The 24,307-nt window shown below is 33.6% G+C and overlaps 1 protein-coding gene across 9 annotated transcripts in view; it reads right to left on the reverse strand.

Moving 5' to 3' along the window:
- fbrsl1 (fibrosin-like 1) overlaps window positions 1-24,307 on the reverse strand; it is a 386,040-nt gene that overhangs the window by 122,405 nt on the left and 239,328 nt on the right. For all 9 annotated transcript variants that reach the window (XM_073840603.1, XM_073840599.1, XM_073840602.1 and 6 more), the window contains one exon: window positions 3,649-3,678. In XM_073840603.1, coding sequence (XP_073696704.1) covers window positions 3,649-3,678 — 30 coding nt within the window. The remainder of the gene's footprint in view (window positions 1-3,648; window positions 3,679-24,307) is intronic.

Below are 24,307 nucleotides of genomic sequence, written 5' to 3' on the forward strand. Positions count from 1 at the left end.
TGCATTCTTCTGAAGAAACACAAACTCTCTCTGACTCTGAGCGCTGCGATTGCTTCCACATGTTCTCACAGATGCAAAAAAAGTCTGCTTCTGCATTTAACATGAACAGAATTGCCCTTCATGTGTTACATATATGTGACCCTGGACCACAAAACCAGTCATAAGGTTAAATTTATAGATTTATACATCATATGAAAGCTCACTAAATAAGCTTTCTATTGATGTATGGTTTGTTAGGATAGGACAATATTTGGCCGAGATACATCTATTTGAAATCAGAAATCTGAGGATGCAAAAAAGTCAAAAAGACTGAGAAAATCACCTTTAAAGTTGTCCAAATTAGGTTCTTAACAATGCATATTACAAATCAAAAATTACATTTTGATATGTTTACAGTAGGAATTTTACAAAAAAATCTTCATGGAACATGAACTTCACTTAATTTCTTAATGATTTTTGGCATAAAAGAAAAATCAATAATTTTGACCCATGCAATGTATTTTTGGCTATTGCTACAAATATACCCCAGCGACTTAAGACTGGTTTTGTGGTCCAGGGTCACATATATCCATCTAGGACCAGGTACTCTTAATCTAATTTTAAATTTCAACATGGTAAAAGAAACCAAACTTACTGTGAAATCAAAAAGCAAGTATATAAAGTCAACAGAAAATGAGTTTCCTACACTACACAGGACACACTTAAAAAGTGAATATATATTACTGTTGAAAAGTTTGTATTTTATTAACATTTATTTTAATGCAATACACCATATTAAATATATTTGTATTAGATTTTAAATGTAAGTTATTCCTGTGACGACAAAGCCAAATTTACAACAACTATTACTCCAGTCTTTAGTGTCACATGATCCTTCAGAAATCATTCCAATATACTGATAATTTTGGCTCAACATTTTTTTCTTTTCAAAATGAGCACTTTTTTTTTAATACATTATAGATGTCTTTAATATCACTTTTGATCAATTTAATGTGCTCTTGCTGAATCAAAGCATTAATTTCTTTTTTTATATATATTACTTTTGAATTGTATTATATACAGTTGAAGTCCAAAGTTTACATACACCTTACAGAATCTGTTAATTATTTTACCAAAAGACACATAAAAGACATTAACATACGAGAAAATAATAGTTGAATTTATAAAAAATAACCCCGTTCAAAAGTTTACATACACTTGATTCGTAATACTGTGTTGTTACCTTAATAATCCACAGATGTTTTTTAGTTTGTTTTATGATACTTGCTCACTATTCCCTTGTTTGTCCTGAACAGTTAAATGCCCACTGTTATTCAGAAAAATCATTTAGGTCTCACACATTATTTGTTTTTTCAGCATTTTTGTGTATTGTGTACCTTTCCAACGAGTGTATGATTTTAAGAGGCATCTTTTCACACTGAGGACAACTGAGAGACTCAACTATTACTATTATGCAACTATAACAGAAGGTTTAAATGCTCACTGATGCTTCAGAAGGAAAACAAATGCATTAAGAGCCAATGGTTTATACCTTCTGTAATAATGTCCTCAGTGTCAAAATATGGATCTCAAAATCATACAGTCATTATTGGAAAGGGTTCAAATACACAAAAATGCTAAAAAACCAAATAATTTGTGGGACCTGAAGGATTTTTCTGAAGAACAGCGGGCAGTTTAATTATTCAGGACAAACAAGGGATTTATGAACAACTATCACTAAAAAAAATATATATATATATAATTAAAAAAAACAGCTGTGGATCATTCAGGTAACAACACAGTATTAAGAATCAAGTGTATGTAAACTTTTGAACGGGGTCATGTTTATAAATTCAACTATTATTTTCTCTTGTGGGCTGTATGTTAATGTCATTTATGTGAAATATCTTATTCAGGTCAGTACTAAATAAAAAATAACATGCATTTTGTATGATCCCTCTTATTTTTCAGATCTGTATGTAAACTTTTGACTTCAACTGTATATTACAACCCTATGGTACTTCAAAGAATAGCATCTCCATGACCAAAAAAAAAAAAAAAAAAAAGATATTACCGCAGTGCCATGCCTAAAAATAGTTTTAATAATGGCCAGAGCTCGCACTAGGATCAGTACGGAATTATTAAAATAAAAACTTATGCTGTACGCCTCAAACTTGGCTCTGACTGCATGCCACTCTACTTTCTTTGCCCTAGATCTGTTATGATCAGTTTGAATGCCTAGAAGCACATAAACGAACACATAAATAACTTGTGACCAATAAAATGCATCCACAATATCGTCATCTAGAATTTGAGAAACGCTAGCTGATCGAGAGACCGAGACCCACAGGGAAACAAAGAAAGTAAAGGGCCCTAAAATAAGTGTGGAATACCCCATTTCTCTTTTCTCTGAAGCCTACCAGTGTTAAAAGAATAGCAGCCTCTAAAAGTCCCTCTCTTCATCGTGTCAAATCCAAAGAGGTTTTCTCTTACCATCTGCCTCAATGAGGAGAGAGATAAAAGCCTATTGACTAGCGTGAGCTGCGGTTAATGCAAATTGCTGCTCGCTATCAATGTATTATTTATAGAGTGCGCCGGAGACGTTTTCCACTGAACTGGGAGCTTGGCTTACAGGAGATTAGTTATGCTATCACATTCATTTAGCAGGGAGTAATTGCTTAACTGCAGGGGAATTAACACGTGTTACACTTCCACTGGAGCTACATGCTGTTTATATGGGTGACAGACATATTAAGGTTATCAATATTAAAAGATAAACAAGCGCTAAAGGTGCCGGGGAAAACATTCCACCGGAAAAGATCTGGCAACCTACAAACCGCTAACCAAATCTCGAAAGCATTCGTGACCAGAGCGCATTTGAATAACAAATTAGACATAATGGTATAATCTGAGGCCTATCTATCCATCACTATATGGCTGTAGCTCTTGTTTATATTGCAAAGAATATGCAAATATAACACCTCAAGAGTCGCCTGCGACAAGCTTGTGTGGATGTTATATATATCATATTAAACAAGAGACCAGTTCTGTCATTTAACGTCCTCTGATAAGATAACAAATCTACTTATAAACCAGAGACAACATTTTAATCACGCAATAAAACTGTCATGCCATTTATATATATTTTAAACTCAAACATCTGCTGTCAAAGTTGTTGGAACTAGTTAAACAGATGATTCTGAATACAGAATAATATACTAATGCTAATAAAAATAAATTACAGTTACTTCAGCTAATGAAAGACACTGTTTCTTCACATTTACAAGACGCTCACCTCTTAAAGTGAAGTTCACAATAGTACTGCCTAGAATTAACTAGCACAAACATCAAGACAGGTGACTACTTTCAACTTCAAACTACTTCAAAGTAGTGGAATTGACACGCCAAACACAATGACACCTCACAGAAAGCTTAAAACACTTCGGCAATAAGTGTACTTTCTCTCTATCGCACTGCGGTTGCCTTTGTATCCCTGTAATATGCAAATAAACAACAATCACAAGACTGGCAGCCATTTTCTGTCACAAACACGCACGCAGACAGGCGACAGGCTTTCATACTATAAACTCCGAAATCACTCTTACTCACTCGACGGTGGGTTAGGTAAACAGAGCCGCACACACAAACACTCATGAAAAGAAGTCTTACCTTGTCATCGATGTCACTCTCGCTGTCACACTGTAAGGAGATAGTGAGAAGAAAAAGATATGAGAGAATTATTCATTCATTCTCCGACCTCATTATCGGTTCAGGTATGATTTTTACGGCTCCTCTTTTTTTCCTTCTTTCAGTGACACCTTTCAACAAAAATGGAGGTGATGAAGGGGATAAAGTGATACATTTGAAAGAGGCTGCCATGGTTCAAATGTGAGACACCAGAAAATCCAACTTTTCCATCGGTTTTCAGGAGCGGGATGAGGAGTTGCGTGATAACAGATGGAAAGTTAAGGGGAAATTATTCGTATATGGGCGAGATGCTGGCAAATTACTGGTGGGAGTATGTGAAAGCTATCTGACAGCCCGCTGATGCTGAGACAAAAAAGCACATCCTAAATAGTTTAATTTTTAGCTTTATAGCGTACAACAACAGAAAAGCATTTAGAGGAAAATTCTGAGGAAAAAGCATGAAAAGTCCATTCTTAACCATTACATTTTTATATTTTTAGACAAAAATGTTTGTCTGTCAACCTCGCTCTATATGATATTTTATGGAATGTTTTTGTAAAAAAAAAATATATTTTGCATTATTTAATACGTTTACGTTGGTAGAGAAGAAAATCTGAGGGTCCTTGGCTTAAAGTTTGGCCTATGATGTATCCCAATCATGTTTTCTTTCTCAAATAGAGAGGCAGAAAGCAAAAAAGTGCATTTAAAGTGTCCCTAAAGTTGCAAAGAATAAAATAACAAGGAAAATAATAATAAAGCATATTGTTTGAGTCAAAATCCACCTGATTTTGAATGTGAATACATTAAAATGAAGCACATTACATAGTGTTTTGGTTGTACAGTTAAGGTCAAAAGTTTACATACACCTTGCAGAATCTGCAAAAATGGTAATTATTTTACCAAAATAAGAGGGATCATACAAAATGCATGTTATTTTTTTATTTAGTACTGACCTGAATAAGATATATCACATTAAAGACGTTTACATGTAGTCCAGAAGAGAAAATATAAAAATTATAAAAATTACCCCGTTCAAAAGTTTACATACACTTGATTCATTTTGTTACCTGAATAGTAATAGACGACAATGACTGTATGATTTTGAGATCCATCTTTTCACACTGAGGACAACTGAGGGATTCATTTGCAACTATTACAAAAGGTTTAAATGCTCACTGATGCGTCAGAAGGAAACACGATGCATTGAGAGCTGAGGGGTGAAAACTTTTTGAATCTTGGTCAATTTAACTAATTTTGTCTTCTGGGAAACATGCAAGTATCTTCTGCAGCATCCGAAGGGTAGTAGTAAATTGAAAAATATATATTTTGTCAATATATATATTTTTTACACATTTTCATTCTGCTCAAAAGTTTACACCCTGGCTCTTAATGCATTGTTTGTTTTCTTCTAGAGCATCAGTGAGCGTTTGAACCTTCTGTAATAGTTGCATATGAGTCCCTCAGTTGTCCTCAGTGTGAAAAGATAGACCTCAAATTATACCGTCATTGTTGGAAAGGGTTCAAATACACAAAAATGCTGAAAAAACAAAGAATTTGTGGAGCCTGAAGGATTTCTCTGAAGGGAACTCATAAACAGCTATCACAAAAAAAAAAAATCAAGACTTCATGACTTGACCTCAACTGTATGCATTACATTTATAACTTCACCCAAGAAATGTTCTTCTGAAGATATAACGCAGAATTACTCTATTCAGCTCAAAGGTAATCTGTGGTGCTTCGAAGCCAGTTAATAGAAAGGTGAAAGGTGCAGAGAAGAGGCTTTATGAAGGACTTCGACTAATTTACGAGTGACAGTGGAGCACAGAAAATTGCCAGGAGTACAAACTTTAAAACATCTAAAAAAAAAAAATCAAATTAGGATACGCTGTCTCCCTCTCTCCCTGTTACAATATACCCTCTACAACACTTAGCAGGCGCTGGAGTGCCGTATTCCTCCATAAATTTTTCATGCCAGGCCATTATTGCACACACGAGTGGTGGAGGACATTTCGGGTCTCGCAGCATAAATGGACTGCAATTATGCATATGCAAATGAGCAATTACAAGCCATTTGCACTTAAAGGACTGATCACAACCACTCACTTTTGTTTTCTTAATGAGGATCTAAAGTTGGGTGTTTTTTTCCTCCTGAAATGAGAATTTTCCATGCAACCTTCTTTAGTCTCCACTTAGAATATGATCGCTTGTTTACGTCTGAGTTTGCATGTGTTCCTTAATGAGAGATATTCACTAGTGTACAGTTTATAGTTAAACACGTTTCCAAGACTTTCCAACTTTATCCATTGTCGCAATGGAACAAAGACAACCTTCCCTCAGTTGTCTTCAGTGTGAAAAGATGGATCTCAAAATCATACAGTTACTGTTGGAAAGGGTTCAAATACATAAAAATGCTGAAAAACAAAAGAATTTGTCGGACCTGAAGGACTTTTCTGAAGAACAGAAACACAAGTCACTTTCAAACCAACCATCTTTCTGTTTGAATAATCAATTTGTGATGTGGAAATCTTTCATCCTCACGAAAAACTACTTACACTTATATTGAAATGACTGGATTTTACCTGTGAAATTTGCTGAACAATGGTAAACCTTACCGCATCCTAAAAGGGTACTACGGTATGGTAATAAATAAATAAATAACAACACTTTACAATAAGGTTCCATTTTAACATCATTTAACTACATTTGTTAACATGAGCTTAGCCAATTAGAACTACTTCTAAATTCTTCTAAAAGCATCTAAAAATAATAGAGCTGCAAAACAATTAATCACGATTTAACAATTCAAAATTAGTTTATGTTTACATACTGTGTGTGTGTACAGTGTATATTTATTAGGTATATATAAATGCACATACATGTATATTAAGGAAAAATATGTTCGATTTATATGTAAAATATTTAAGTTTATATATAATATAAATTTTATACAAGTGTTTACATATATTTTGTACAATATATACATATATGTGTGTCTATTTATATCTAAATAATAAACATACACAGTAGTACACACACATATATTATGTAAACAAACTTTTATTTTGAATCGATTAATCGCGAATAATCGTTTTCCAGCTCTAAAACTACTTCAGAATATAAATATAAAGTTAGTAAATATTTAAGTAAATAAAATAATGAAATAAAATAAAAACTTCAACAGGGATGACAGAGAAGAGGAAAAGAACATCTCTGTCTTTGGCTGTTGATGCCCATTATTTTTTTCAAATATGTTATAAACCATAACACCATTAAGGAAACAGACAATTGTTGAACTGTTTCTCAGTTTCCAATAATAACAACAGGTCGTGCTCGAAGCAGCAGCCTCATAAGCAGATTTCTTGTGGCTTAATTTGCTTGTGCGTGCGTAGAGCCTCTGTGTGAGCAGAGGCGACGCTTAACCGTACAACCTCCCACACAGGGTTTCACCGCACACTTTCCTATAGCTAGCATGAAAATAAAGATTAGACAAAAACTGCAGCCAGAGACAGGAAAACTCTCAGAGCGCTCTTAAATTCAAAAGGCTGCATTCGTTCTATGGAAATTCAGCACAGTTCAGCAGCACGCCTTTGTGCGTATAGATGCTTCATGTACATTTGTGTGAGTCTATGCTGTGGATTAGAGGGAACCATTCATTGACTCTCTGTCCTTTGCAGCACTAGCTAAACAAATCCTAATTGCTCAGCTGTACTTGTCACAAGTCATCCACTGTAGGTCCAAGGCATTAGCACAAACAAAGTGGCTTAGCCGATTGTCAATCATGTTCTTATTCAGGTGGGATTTTCTTGTTACAGCTCAAAGCAAACAGCTCTGTCAGTGAATCGAACACATGGTTACGTTTCTTTGCTCTAGTAAGTGACAAAAGCTGCGTTTGACTGTATCTGGCATAACGGCCATCGTGACTAACATTCCACCCTGAATCTAATGTTTGCTAATCCTTCACATATAAGATTGTTGTGCGTATAAGTATGTGGGTGTGAGTATGTATGCACTTTGAATGTACAAGACTTGGGCACACCTACATCCTGTGCGGCAAAAAGAGGCCCAACTGAACCCAAACCCAGGGTGAGAATACAAAAAGGTAGACCTGAGCAGAGAGCAACAGGAGACAAACAGGAAGACATGGAGCAAATGCAAACATAATTCCGAGAAACAAAACCATATTTGGAGTGAGAAGGCACACAATTGTGACCCAACCATGGAAAAACCATCAAATATACACACAAAAAACATCCACTGTATCATGGTATTGTGCTATGGATATAACCTTTAATTAAATAATAATTTAAATAAGAGTTATACATAGTATTATAGTATATAACTCTTTATAATTTTAATTATTTTAGTATTAATATCATTATTTTAATTATTTAATACATTACATAAAATATAAAAACAAAATTATATAAAATTAATAAAAACGTGTGTGTGTGTGTATAAACTTATTTTATTTATTTTAGTATTAATATACTTATTTTAATGATTTAATACATTATATAAAATATATAAATAAAAAAATGCTATAAAATTGCTATATATATATATACACTTATTTTATATATATATATATATATATATATATATATATTATGTATGTATGTTTACTTATATTATTTATATTTGTTTGTTTATTTATAATATTCTTATTTTAATTATTTTATTAATAATAAATCATTAATAAATTATTTTAATTATTGAATACATTATATAAGATATATAAACAAAATTATTTACAATTAAAAATACATCTGTGTGTACATATATTACTATACTGAGTATATTAATAATAATAATTATTATTATACTTTTTATTTGACTATTATTTTATTTCATTATGAATATTTAATACATTATATAAAATATATAAATATAAAATGCTGTAGAAAAAATATAAAGTATTTGTACTACTATACGTGTATACTACTAATATACACTATATAAATAATATTATTAATATTATTAGTATGCAGTGTGTATATGTGTAGAGTAATATTTTATAATTGTTTAATTAATTAATTTTTTATTTATTTTACACACACACACACACACACACACACACACATATATATATATATATATATATATATATATATATATATATATATATATATATCATATAACAGATTTCACTGAAAACATTTAAAATATGATGTCAAAATATATTATAAAATGCAGAGCAGCTCTGGATGTATCAGTTATAAGCATTTTGAAACAGTACCATGATACAACACTAAATACCACAGTACTGAATTACCACAATATTAAATTAGAGGTATAATAGACTATATTTTTTGCAGTGCTGTGTAAATACCATACATGAATTTTAGCACCTCGACTGTATATATTAAAGTACCCTTGTTGCAACTAAAAGTAAAGTGCACAACACATAAATCTATAAATATGACATACCTGCGGAGAGCTTGTAAAAGACAGCAAAGACAGCAGCGACACAGACAGAAATTAAATACTGCGGTAAACACAGCAGACAGATGCAGAGTACAAAAACATGTGAGATGGACACAGTGAGCGATATAATAAAATGTGGTGTTATGTTTACATTGGACATTACGGCTTCTCCTGTCATCCCCCGTGAAGATGGTTTTGACATTTAAACAGCTTTCTTCACATTTGGTGAGCGTGCTTTATTTACAGACTCCCTCATGAACGCCGCGGCACGTCCGCATGTGTGTGCGTGAGCGAGTGTGATTTATTCACAGCCAGTCTCACTCTGGACCCCGTGGCTTCGGTTTTGGCCTGCCGACGGGCTTATATATTTCAGCTGAAATGGGAATGGGAGGAGAAGGGGGGAACTGTCTAATATTTCAGAACATTTTCCTGGCAGCATTTTAATAGACACGCACACCAAGGGGGGGAAGACAATAAGCGTTGCGCATCCCGGAGCACATTAAAACCGACTGCCCAAATCAATAACACAGTTGCACCTGTCACATGCTGAGGAGATTGGGAATGAATTGGCCTTGGAGGGGGAGTGAGAAACTAGCCTGACGACAGCCATGCTGGCTCAACATCAGCGTCTGCCTGGGGATGTCTGGATGAATACTGATTCCAGCAGTACAGGATGCCAGAGAGACCAAAAAATATGCAAAACCAGATCTCAGCACCTTCCGCGAATACATTTCGCTGTCAGCGCCATGGCAACAGAACAACAGTGACATCATCGGGGGCTGTCAGCACGTGCAATAATAATGAGGCCTGTCTGCTGCTGATCTGACACAACAACCATCATCTCATGATCCGGATTATGGAGAAAAGGACGCCGAGAACGCTCAATCTAGTCATTTGTCTTCAATAAGTTAAGTCAGGGAATATCCTCATCTGACGACAATTTAGCTTACAGACCTTGAAAAATACCTCACTTTCATAATGATGTCCATTCAGCATTGTTGCCGTTAACTAAAACTATTACAAATAGAAAAAAATACAAATATTAGATGGGAAATGTAAATTTTACCTTGGCAACTACAAAGTTGTTTCAATTTAAAATAATTTGTTACCCCGCTGCCTTAACGGGGTCATCCAATGCCCATTTTCCACAAGTTAATATGATGCTTTAGGGTCCAAATGAAAAGTTTGTAATATACTTTGATTAAAAATTCTCTATGGTAGTGTAAAAAAACAATTTTACCTGGTAAAAATGCCTCTGTTCTCAGCAAGTGATATCAGTACCTGGCCCTTTAAATGAAATGAACCTCTGCTCACCCCGCCCTTCAGTTCTGTGGGGCGTGTCATTACATATAGCACTACACAGCATATAGTTGTATTGTTTGGGGGGAAATGGCACTTGGGGGGCTTTGAAGACACTGTACAACCCCATCCATTTAAAATTTAATTTAAAAACCGGAGTTGGAACCGAAACAAGATGACACCCGCAAAGAAGTTCGGCAGTTACGGCTTATACTGGACGTGTCTGAATGGTTAGTAACCTTAATGTCACTTTGATTTATCTTTATATGTAACGTTACTGGCAGGGTAGAGTACTGAGAGAGATAAGAACGCTATGTGTTTACTGTGTTTACTATGGTAAAGAGACAAACGCTTTGTGTTTACTGTGGTAAAGAGACGAACGCGGTGTGTTTACTGTGGTAAAGAGACAAACGTGGTGTGTTTACTATGTTTATTGTGGTACAGAGCTGAACGCGGTGTGTTTACTGTGGTAAAGAGAGGAACGCGATGTGTTTACTGAGGCATAGCTGATTGAACAAGAGCAAAAAAGTGATTGGTTAACATAACTTACCCCGTCCTTATATTGAAATACATAAATGTGAGTGTTATAGTCTTTACTCATGGGCTGTAAACACTTTTGCAGGTATTGCGTTAAGGTTACATCTTAATCATTAACAGACACCGTTTTAAACCATCTAGCGTTACAAAGCTAAGCTTTATACTGACCCTCGTTTATAAAGCAGTATGGTGAGAAATGATTCGTGTAAACATGAACCCACTTAGATAGATCGGCGCTCACATTCCCTCAGTGCTGTCAGTTTACACTCGGGGTGGGTCTATGCTAAAACACTATTGTCTATCAACTATCGCAGGAGCGGCCTCTGTCTGTGTTACGCCACAACGACAGGCATCTGAGAATGGCTCGATATGAGAAGAGGCAAATTATTTTACTAAATTAAAAGAAAACTACTGTGTGGATCTTTGTCATTCTAGGGTGGTTGTCAGGGATGGAAATTAGCACCCGCCACCAGCCAAATGTGGGTGATTTTGTGTTGTGGCGAGTAAACTCGCTTCACCCACCGGCCACCGTGGCGGGTAAATAAAAATAACATACTTCAACCGGACGGCGTGAGGCGGTAATGCACCTTAACGTTGGTTGCGAACTGCCGTTAAAATACACGAAGAAGAAGAAGAAGACGGCGGACACTTTTAGCGGAGGCACACCTTCAAAAAAATGTGGCGATACATCACAGGCGTTAAGAGGTCTGTTAAAATATCTTTACAATCTGCTTTTGAAGAAATATATTGTATTTCGTGCTACAGCGCACATTCTGTCAGATGCAATTCATGGCGCATCTTTCTCAATATACTGTACAACGCGGCATTCATTCACATCAGATGATAACTCGGTGGCAGAGTTCCACTCACACAGGGGCGTAATTTCCACTGGGGACACGCTTTTCAAAATCCCGTTGCACTCTAAAAACTCCTGGGTTATTTCTTTAACCCATTTTCTGGGTTATTTGTGTTGGGTTAAAATTATGGGTTATTTTTTCAGAGAGTAACCATTTTCTGGGTTATAGGGCTAATATTTTGACCCAACTCCTGGGTTGTTTAGGTTTATGGGTTATTTTTCAAAGAGTAACCCATGTTCTGGGTTCACGACCCTTCCCCCCGCCCCCGCTGTTGTTCTGGTATTTTCTCACAACAGTCGTTTGAAATAACCGTCACTTGAACTTCATGCTCGATCCTTTTTGGCCTGGGCTTCTTCGGTACAACTTCGTCGCGTATTCAAGGTAAGCAAGTATTTTCAGTGTCAATGTAACGTAAACTTTTCTGTGTCCATGTCCCCGTTAGTAGTTTAGCACCGTTTGCTGAAAAAATGACCATGGCTTATCATGGTAATTCTGTGGTTAGCATGTAGTAACCCGCAGATATGTAACTAGTTTAAAGTCCGTGTAAAGTGAAAGTAAATGTGTTTTGAGTTTTTCAGACTAAAGAAGAAAGTGTAATTAACCACCCAGCCAAATTTGAATGATTAAAAATAACGATAAGTTCATGAAATTCGATGTCAAAATGGTTGAAATGCTTTTTACACATCGTTGAGAAATACATGTATGACCTAAATGACTGAATTCATTTTACACGGTGTTTAAATTCTATTTTTCATAAATTGTGCTGTACTTATCTCATTGTTTTAATACTCGTGGTAATACGATAAGTACAGTGCAGCTAGTGGAGACTTCATGCCGCGTTAAGGGGGTCGTACACCGGACGAGAAGCCGCCCTCGCTGCGTCTAGGACAACTCGAGGTATCGCGTACTTTATCAGTTTATGGCCAGCAATATTGTTACGTTTAAGGATATTATGGGTTTAGATAATGCCTGTACTATGTTATGATTGTACTGTATAATTAAAGACCATTGCTGAGACTGCAGTCTTAACACTTACTGTATGTTAACTAAATTAAATGAGAATATCACCTGAAAATCCAATAACATCAGCAATTTTTCATTCAAGTAGCCGATTTCTGTAAATTAATGTAAAACTAAATTTATGTTGCAGCACATGGTGAAGTCAGTATATACATTAAAGACGATTTGTGAGAAAGAAGAGTAAATTTAATATAAGACTATGTACATTTACGCGCTCAAGTTTGTTATTTCAAATGTAGGCGCGCGGCATGCACACCGCAGGTCATGTGACATGAACTAACCAATTAGCTTCATCCTTTCCCTTAATAGCATTGAAAGCACTTCCAAGTCTGAGAAACAGTTTATCATAGCTGTACAGGAATAAATATTTTTAAATAAATTTAATAACAGAGCTACTGCAAATGATTTTTAATGCTGAAAATCCATTTATCCTTTCCTGAATCTTCCGCGTGTTTATGGAGAGCGCAGGTCATGGTTGCTTAGCAACGGCACACGCTTCCGAAGCGCAAGCGCACGAGCGCTTTGTTGATAGGAGGAAAGCGGCGCGCCTAGCGTTTTCCACGCGTTTTTAGGCGCGACATGTGAACGGCCCCATAAAGAATAATGTGTTTGTATTTTAAATACCCTTCTCGTCCAGTGTGCAACCCCCTTTAGCCGTGGCTAGAGCGACGAGGCAACACAATAGTTGAGTTATGTTAACCAGCTGCGCTGTGCTTATCATATTATACAGTGCTCTACTCGCTTAAGTAGTAAGAGTTAAAGAAACGTGTCAGGTCTTCAAATTGTTGCTAACTTCTATTGCTATGTTTTCTCCAGGTCATTTTAAATGGACAGCTTTGTCGCTGATAAGCTAACTGAGTGGCGGCTGTCTGAGCTGATAGAGAATTTTAGAGGTGAGTGTTTTACTCTTAACTGCCCTCACATCATCTCTCTATACCTAAACATTTTTTTCTTTAATACGTTTTAAATGTGTCAGTGCAAGATTTTGTGACAGTCACAACTTCTTTGACAGTGGGGAATGCATATCTATAATAACCCTTTTAGTTAAAAGATACTTGTGCCTTGTCTTTTAGCTGTTATGCATAATAATGGGCCAGATATTCACCTTTGCATTAATGTCATTATTACACTTGTTAATGAAAGAAAAGATAGACAGTATAGACCAGGCCCGGATTGGCTAATCGGGAGGACCGGGAGAATTCCCGGTGGGCCGGTCCGTTTTTTTGGCCGCGAGGGCCGGTGTCCCTAGCTGCCTGCACTCACAGCAGTCGCCAGGGGCGGACTGTCCATCGGGAGAATTTTTGGCCCGCTACCCTCCAATTTTTATTATTATTATTTAATATTGTTGTTGTTGTTTTTGTTGCCGGCCTAATGTACTAAAGTGGTTATTTCAGAATTAGCCATTCAATAATAAAACTCTAATAAATCATAAATCGGTTAGTCTTGACTGGCACGCGTTTCGTCTCGCGCGCGCTCCGCGCGTCCGCCGTCCGCCAAATCGACGCGAGACTGAAGTAGAAGTGCCCAGGTGGAGCAGAGAGACAAATCTGTCCTGTTTAGGACCTAAAGCGCAGGTCTGTTACATCTGTAAACAGACTATTGTAGTTTTGTCTTTGTTTACTTAAGTATTGAACTGCTAACAAATGTTAATCTATAAAAAATATCGTTTTAAAACAGGTTTAGGGAGCTACCCTTATAAAAATTAACTGTGGTTTTACAAAACATGTTTACTATAGTTATACAATAATTATACAATATACAATGGTTTTGCTACACTATACTTTCACCATGGTATAAAATTATGATTATACTAATGGGAATCAATCCTAAAAAAAAAAAACTAAAAAAAACATGGTTACTATGTTTACCATAGGCTCAATAATATCATGGTTAATTTTCCTTAGGGCCAAACATGACCCATGATAATGCAAAACATGTTTAGTTTTAAGATTTTTTAATAAAGATATATTCAAGATGTAGCTAATTTTTGTTGTTTTAATTTTAACATTACGACAATAACACATGGTCCTAATGTAGTGGCCCTCTTTTTTCTGTTGCCCTTTTTTCTATCAAATGTTTTAGTACTAATCATAAATTATTAGGGCTGGGACACGATTAATCGCGATTAATCGCATCCAAAATAAAAGTTTATGTTAACATACTAAATGTGTGTTTACTGTGTGTATATATAATGTATGTATAAATACACACACAAACATGTATATTAAAGAAAACTGAAAATAAAAATTAAATTAAAATAAATAAAATATTTATAATTCTATATATAATCTAAATTAAATACAAATATAACTATCCACACATATAAGTATTTTTTAAAGGCTTTACATGTATGTGTGTGTATTTATATATACATAATAAATATACACAGTAAACACACATTTAGTATGTTAACATAAACTTTTATTTTGGATGCGATTAATCGCGATTAATCGTGTCCCAGCCCTATAAATTATATATAATTTTGAAAGCTTAGAAGCTCAAGAACCATCCTGGTGGCTGTCTCCTCCCCCTTAGCAGCAATGTCAAGTGTCATTTTACAAAATCACAACTTTTTACAATCTTGACAAAAACATGTCTTTAAAAAGGTCTCAGTATTTCTGCAATAATCTGCTGATTGTCTTCTTTAAAAAAGACCAACCTTAGATCTGTACTGTATAGGTGGTTGTAAAGGTCGAGATGTGTTTATGAAAAAAGTGACAGATACAAGAAAATTTGTTTAAAAAGTAAACACACATGAGAGACAGAGAGATTAAAAGAGATTAAAAGGCAAATTGGAAGTTCAAGAGATAGCATTTAATTATTTTACCCAGTTGATTTAAACTTTTCTTTATGTGATGATGAAAAATATTGTTGTCCAGGGTTTCAAATTTTGGTGTGGGATGGCCTGGATAAGTGTGAGATTTCCCGGCCTGAAATTTTGTCTCAGTCCGCCCCTGGTTAACGTCAAGCTAGTTAGGAGCAGTGCAAAACAACGATGTCTGCAAATCACCGTTCATGTTTATGTATCAAACCTTTTCTTGTACTGTTGCTCTTCAGCAGCAGCAGCCTCTAGTCCAGTTTGCTGCTAAGAGTGAAAAGCCAGGCCCCGTAACATTACCAAGCACCAGTCATGAGCCCAACACACTAGAATGGGCAGGTAGGACAGTGCAATACTTGTTCTATTCTTTATTTGTGTTTAAGGACTGAACAATTTTGCACAGAATATATATTCAGATATTGCAGAAAAGGACATTGTGATGTTTAAAAGAATAGTGTTAGACATTTACCCTTTAATGTTCTCATTTATGAAAAATATTTGAACTTATAAAGCAGCTGTTTACTTGAAAAAGACATGATAGTGTCATTAGAAAGTTTAATACATTTTATTTTAATCTTTATTTTATACATATAGCTTAATATACATTTGTATTTATTTGATATTTTTTCATTTCAAGGTTTGGATATTTATGAGCACTAATTCTAACAGAAAATAGATACTGATACTGTTAAACATTATATTGTGTTAACTGTTCAAATAAATCTTCACTGTGAAGCAACACTTAGGCTACTGTATTTGCACTGAATTGGAAATGACGTCATTTTAATATAGTCAGTCGTGAACTAAAGTGGGCCGGTCTAAGGCTTGAAACTCCAGGGCTGAAAAGGAGTCCCACTCCGGCCCTGGTATAGACTGTATGGAACTCATATGGAAACTGATGCTCATTTAACTTGATGCTTTTTTTTTTTTTTTTACAAAGATGTGAATGCACTTAATAAGAAAATGGTGTCTAATGAGATGAGTGGGTCATACAAGACATAATATATTGTATGTGTACATGTATCATTTCCGTTAATTTTGCTTTTAGCCCTTTTAACCCCCTAATTGTTCCTTATCTGTACCTGATGTGTGTTATCTCTACTGCAAAACTTTGTAAAAGATTAAAAATGTCTGTTCATTTTCATTTACATATTTCTATAGTCGTTTTATTTTTTCACACACATACTGATACCTAGAATATTGTTAACCTACAGATGCCAAAGGGGAACTAGCGCTAACACTTCTACCCAACATGGTGCCACAGGCCGTCTACAGGGTTGGGAAGAAGACTGTCCAGCACTCCATTGAAGTGTCCCGGACAGCGTCCATACACCAAATGCCTGTAAGTACAATGGACCAGTTTCTCAGCACCACTCTGAGAGAGAATATTCTTAATTCTAACTATGCTGTACAGGTGAAAGATGGCAATCCAAGTGACATGTTTCATGTGAAAGCTAAAGGGTGAATCCTGATTTAAAAAAAAAAAAACAACCTCCAAGGTTCCTCGCAGTTGTATTTCAGTTTTGAGTGATGCCATCTATGGTAGCTAGAAAGTGAAGTTGAAGATGTTAAGTTTTATTACTCTGAGTGGTTCTCAATCCACATTTTCTTTTACACATTCATGACCCACTCAAAATGAACACATCAATTAAGAACCACAGTTCATTTGGCTTCCTTGTACAGTTAGTGTCAGCATTATAACACAAACTGGTAGTCTATTATCTTGCTTACAGTTCACCTTCTACACAATATTCACATTCTTTTGTGTATCTTTCTGTCTCTGTCTGTTTTAGGTTGGAACAAATATGGTGGAATACCTCTTGCAATCAAAGCCATTCCTCTCTGTCCTGGCGCTGGGAGACCCCCAGCAATGTGCTTCTCAGGCATTTGTGATATTAGCTGGTCAGGCACTCTGTTTCGGGCAGTTGACGTGTGTTTCAAGGCATTTTATGTTCTTGATATCAACTACCCCAAGCAGTGTGCTCCCGCATGGGAGTTTCTGCAGCAAGTTGTATATCAGATTGAGGGATCTGAATCAAAACCTGTCAAATTTCTTAAGACTGCCTTGCTTAATTGCAGAACTGTTTAATCGTGTTAAGCTGCAGTAAATGACACAACCAATGTTTAAAGCCTCAAGTTCAATCCAGTTATTGAATGTTGTCAAATGTTTGAGAGAGAATAAGTTGTTTATTTTTCTATTTTTTAAATGTCTAATTGTTATACAATGTTATTACAGTGTGACCTAAAATAAATAGGTCCAAGTGTGTTTTTTTTTATTGAATTTAATTTAATGCAATAAAAATGTAAAAGTGCTTGAAGTGTGTAAGTGTTTTATTTTCTGAAATAAGGCATACTGGCATAGTTACCCAAGTTAGGTTATTTTTGACCTCTGACCTTTGGTTAAAAAGGGACCTACTAATTTCTGGGTTATTTCAACCCAGATATTTGGGTTGTTCTTTTGACCCAGAAGTTGGGTTATATTAACTACAATGTTGGGTTATTGTAACCCAGCATTTGGGTCAGGTATTTAACCCAGAAGTTGGGTCAAAAAGAATAACCCATTTTTCTGGGTTGAAATAACCCAGAAATTAGTTGGTCCCTTTTTAACCCAGGATTTGGGTCAAAAATAACCCATTATGGGTTAGTTTTGACCCAGGAGTTTTTAGTGTGTGGTGTCCACCCAAATGGTTTTGTTAAGTAATCTCTTGTATTTTAGAATGCACGCTCTACGCTGCCGAGAGTTTCGCGCTATAGTAAAAACGAAACCAAAAGTAAAACGCGCACGCGCATTCAAAAGCAACTTTAACTTTAACTTTACCCTGCGTTTAGAGAGCGACTCCCCAGTGCGCGCAAATTAGGCTACATAAAATATCTAGGCTGTTATAGTATGTGGGCTATAAGTTGTGTAGTTGTGAAGATAGCTCTGTATCATGATAGAAAAATTCGGTGAAAATGTCAGTATTTTATTGAGACTTGAGATTAAATAAACTGCTCAAGTATAGTAGATCTTGTAGTATTAATTTTCACATGCAGCTACACATTGTCGGTTAAAAACATAAAGTGGCTGGTAAAAACATTTAGTGGCTGGTAGATTTTGAAATCCACCAGCCACACTGGCCGGTGGACAAAAAAGTTAATTTCCATCCCTGGTGGTTGTGTACACACACTCCCAACACACATTTCAGTTCAAACAGCTTAAGTGCATGTGGCACCGGATGACCCCTTTAACATTTTTTGTTTAGTCAACTAAAATTTTCCAGTTATCACTTAAATTAACATTAAGAAACTTCAAGTTGACTAAGCTAAATTTTAAGGCAGCGAGGTAACAAATTATATTGAGTTGATAATGTTTTTTAAGATTTTTTTTTTTTACAGTGTAACTGAAATAAATAACTTAAAGTAAATGAATTAATTAATATGAAAGCTTGCATCCGCCACCGAATCAAAAATAAAAAGAAGTAATTGCCACTTTTATCTCACAATTCTGACTTTTTTCTCGGTATAGATATAAACTCGCAATTGTGAGAAATAAAATAATTTTTTCTCACAAATGCGAGTTTGCATTTCACAATTCTGACTTTTTTCTCAAAATTCTTAGTGACTTTTTTTCCACAAATGCGAGTTTGTATCTCGTAATGGCGACTTTTTTCTCAGAATTGTGAAATATAAACTCGCAATTACAAAAAATAAAGTTAGAATTGTGAGAAAAACTCCCATTTCGGACTTTTTTCGCACAAATGCAAGTTTGTATCTCATAATTCAGACTTTGTTTCTCAGAATTGCATGATACAAATGCACAGTTGTAAAAAATTAAGTCAGAATTGTGAGGAAACTCCCAATTCAGACTATTTTCTCACAAATGCGAGTTAGTGTTTTTTTTCTCAGAATTGTAAAATTGTATCTCACAATTCTGACTTTTTTCGTAGAATTGAATGATATAAACTTGCAGTTGTGAGAAATAAAGTCAGAACTGTGAGAAAAATTCTGGCTTTTTTTTTTCTCACAAATGCGATTTTGTATCTCACAATTCTGATGTTTTTTCTTAGAATTGTGAGATATAAACTTGCAACTGTGAAAAATAAAGTCAGGATTGCAAAGAAAAACTCCAATTCTGACTTTTTTCTCAGAATTGTGGCATAAAATCGCAATAGCGAGAAATAAAATCAGAATTGCAAGAAAAACTGTCAATACTGACTTTTTTCTCACAAATGTAAGTTTGTATCTCGCAATTCCGTTTCTCTTTTCTCAGAATTGCGGGATAAAAACTCACAATTACGAGGAATAAAGTCAGAATTGTGAGGAAAACTCCCAATTCTAACATTATTTCTCACAAATTCAAGTTTGTTTCTCATAATTCTGACTTTTTTTCTCAGAATTGCAGGATATAAATGCACAGTTGCAAAAATAAAGTCAGAATTGCAAGAAAAACTACCATTTCAGACTTTCTCACAAATGTGACCTTTTACTTAAAATTGTGAATTGGGATATTTATAATACTAAAATAACCCTGATAAATTCAATAACAGATACAATAGAATTCAGTTAAATTTGATGGCCAAAATGTTTCTAAATGGCTGTAAGGAGAACTTTTTTGAAACATAATTGGAATCATATTTGAGCCATATTCAACATATTAGTTTTTTTGTTTTTTTTTTAAATCATCTTAAATGTTCTTAAATTTTGTTTTTATTGTTGTGATTATTATAAATTTGTATGATTTTTATGCTATTAAGATTTTAATTCCTTTTATGTACAGCACTTTGAATTACCATTGTGTATGAAATGTGCTATATAAATAAACTTGCCTTGCCTTGCCTAAACTAGATTTATATTTATGGATGTATCAGGCACTTTATCCAAAACGACGTACAATAGAAACGAATCAAAATCAGTCACTAATTAAAACAATGCATTTGACTATAAAAATAAAAATGATTGATGACTACAATGAGTCACTGAATGCTGTTTTCCAGAACTTGCTCAAGGTCAACTGTCAATCATGTAGGTTCAAGCTCAGCTGTTTCTCCATAATATACGTATAATCACTGAGGCTAACTTCTTCCTGCAAGGTCAAACTGAGGTGAAGGTCAAAGATCAATTCTAGGCTTTCAAATGTACACTTAGCACAAACAATCCATTGTAGCAGTGAGTGAGTCCGTGAATACAACACTACAGGCTTTAAATAATTGAACACAAGGCTGTATCTGTTAGTGTTCACTTTAGGCGACTCTCCCTCTCAGCGGCCCAGCGGGAAACTTGAGTCACTTTAGACAGTCTCAAGGGACTGAGCGCAGATCGTAGTAGTGTAACTCCAACTAGCATGACAAACAACAAAAGGCCGGAGCTCACAGGCATCAATTACATGACATTTCGCCAAGAATGATTTTGTTCCAACCACCTTATTAAATAGTTTGTGACAAATAATTTACTACAGACCAGATCTAGTTATCAAAACAATAAACAATGATATTAAAGTATTTGGTACAATATAAAATAATATAATATTATATTATATTTTTGGATACTGCCTAATTATTGTAAAAATATTGCTCATACAGTAATTAGTTCATGTTAACTAATGCATTAACTAAAGTTAAGATAATTAAAAAAAATAAAATAAAATGTTTGGATACTGCCTAATTATTGTAAAAATATTGCTCATACAGTAGTTAGTTCATGTTGTTAACTATTGCATTAAATAAAGTGAAAATAAAATTAAATAAAATAAAGGGAATAAAAATAATAAAATAAAATAAACAAACAAAAAAATAAAATAAAATAAAATGTTTGGATACTGCCTAATTATTGTACAAAATATTGCTCATAGTTATTTCATGTTAACTAATGCATTAACTAATGTTAAAATAAAATAAATAAAATAAAATAATAACATGAAAGGAGATAAAAGGAAATAAAAAAGTTAATAAAATTAAATAAAATACAATTTTTGGATACTGCCAAATTATTGTAAAAATATTGATCATACAATAGTTATTTCATGTTAACTAATGCATTAACTAATGTTAAAATAAAATAAATAAAATAAAATAATAACATGAAAGGAGATAAAAGGAAATAAAACAAAGTTAATAAAATTAAATAAAATAAAATTTTTGGATACTGCCAAATTATTGTAAAATTATTGATCATACAGTACTTAGTTCATAACTTATGCATTAAAGTTAAAATAAAATAAAATAAAATAAAATAAAGGAAATAAAAATTAATAAAATAAAATGAACTAAAATAAACTAAAACAAAAATATTAAAATAAAATTAATTAAAATTTTTGGATACTGCCTAATTATTGTACAAAATATACCTCATACAGTAGTTAGTTCATGTTAACTAATGCATTAACTAATGTTAAAATAAATAAAATAAAATAATAAAATAAAAAGAGATAAAAGGAAATTAAAAAAAAGTTAATAAAAAAATAACAAAATAAAATACAATAAAATAAAGTATCCAATACATTGGATACTGCCTAATTAATGTAAAAATATTGTTAGTTATTGTTAGCTCATAACTAATGCATTAGCTAATGTTAAAAATAAAATAAAAATAAAAGAAATAATAAAATAAAAGAAACAAAATAATAAAATATAATAAAAGGAAATAAAATAATTAAATAATTAAAAAATATAAAATATTTGGATACTGCCCAATTATTGTACAAATATTACTCATGCAGTAATTAGTTCATGTTAACTAATGCATTAACTTAAGTTAAAAATAATTAAATTAAATTAATATTTGGATACTGCCTAATTTTTGTAAAATATTTCTCATACAGTAGTTAGTTTATGTTAACTAATGCATTAACTAATGTTAAAATAATAAAATAACAAAAAGAACTAAGAAAGGAATATTTTTTTTTATATTAAACAAAATAAAATTATTGTAAAAATATTGCTCATACAGTAGTTAACTAATGCATTAATGTTAAAAATTAAATAAAATCATTAAAAATAAATAAATAAAATACATTTTTGGATACTGCCTAATTATTGTAAAAATATAGCTCATAAAGTAGTTAGTTCATGTTAACTAATGCATTAACTAATGTTAACAATTGAGACCTTATTCTAAAGTGTTCTAAAGTATTTGTGCATAACCTAATTAATATAAATATAATAATGATGCTGTGACATCATCCATCACAGGAATAAAACAGATTTTAAAATATATTAAAAATAGAAAACTGTTCTTTTAAATGGTAATAACAGTTCACAGTATCACAGTTTTTTGTATGTTTGATCTAATAACACAGTCTTGGTGAAAAAAAAAAAAGAAAGATTTTTTTTAAAGAAAGCCTGAATGATGCAAAAATACAAACCTTATTGTAAACCATGACTAAATATTTGAGCATAACCTAATTAATATTCATGACCTTCAACTTCACCATGCTGTGACATCACCAGGACATTCGAAAACTGTCCCCCCTTCCAAAACATGCTTTGGCGCCACTGTCCCTACCACTGTATAATACAAAGCGAAGTCCATGCCAATGCTAAATATCTAACCCTAAGCAACGGAAGGGCAAACAATTCCTGGAGCCTCTCTTACACAAAAGCATGTTAGAAATAAAAATGGCTGCTTACAATGGCAAAGGAAAGCAAAATAATCAAACGGTTTTTGTCTATAAATACATCAACATCCCGACTCGAGGTCAACAAAGAGCTTTCACAGAACTTTGCCAGCATAATATTTCAGTCATGCTGCTCGAGCGCCAACATTCAGAGATGAGAAGACACCAGCTCTCCTTGACCCCGGCATAAATGATGGATCAAAACTAGCCGCCCACACTTTGATTTGATCAAGGCATCAAATTCATGCAGCAGTTTGACATGTGACTTTGCCTTTGGGCATTATGGGAAGTGACTGGACCAAAGAGAGGATAGATTAAGAACTATTGATCTGATCAGGGGGCTGAAGGTAGAAATAGAGAGAGAGAGATAATGATGCATATAGAAAAAGAAGAGCTTGAGTTTGATGTGGGAGGGATGTAGAGAGACGATACAAGTAAGACTTCAGAACTGGCGCTCTGTTAAAGGGTCACAGACAACAGATGAAAAAATTATAAATGAAAACTTTTTATAAAAAAAAAAAAAAAACTTGTAACAATACAATATACCAGTCAAAAGTTTGGAATTATTAACAGTTTTAATGCTTTTAAAAGAAATATCTTATGCTCAGCAAGGCTGCATTTATTTATTAAAACAGTAATATTGTAAAATATGAATTAGAACTTATTATAACAGGTTTTAAAAATTTAATTTATTTCGCAGCTTATTCATTTTTAAGCAGCTGTTATTTCAGTCTTAAACTTAAAAGTTATTACTTCTGTTTTGGACCAGTAATATAATACAATATAAAAATAAGTTGAAATAAATATTTTCTTCACAGCAAGCTGAAGTACAAAACTAACTAACTAACTAACTTAAATATTCCAAACTTTTGACCAGTAATATAATATAATATAATATAATATAATATAATATAATATAATATAATATAATATAATATAATATAATATAATATAATATAATATAATATAATATAATATAATAAATGTATTTATTTTATTTAAAAAAAATTACACAGCAAGCTAAAGTATAAAATAAATAAATAAATAAGTAAATATGCCAAACTTTTGACCTGCAATATACAGGTCCTTTTCAAA

This window comes from Garra rufa, chromosome 5 (assembly GCF_049309525.1).
Source record: "Garra rufa chromosome 5, GarRuf1.0, whole genome shotgun sequence".
Taxonomy (NCBI): Eukaryota; Metazoa; Chordata; class Actinopteri; order Cypriniformes; family Cyprinidae; genus Garra; species Garra rufa.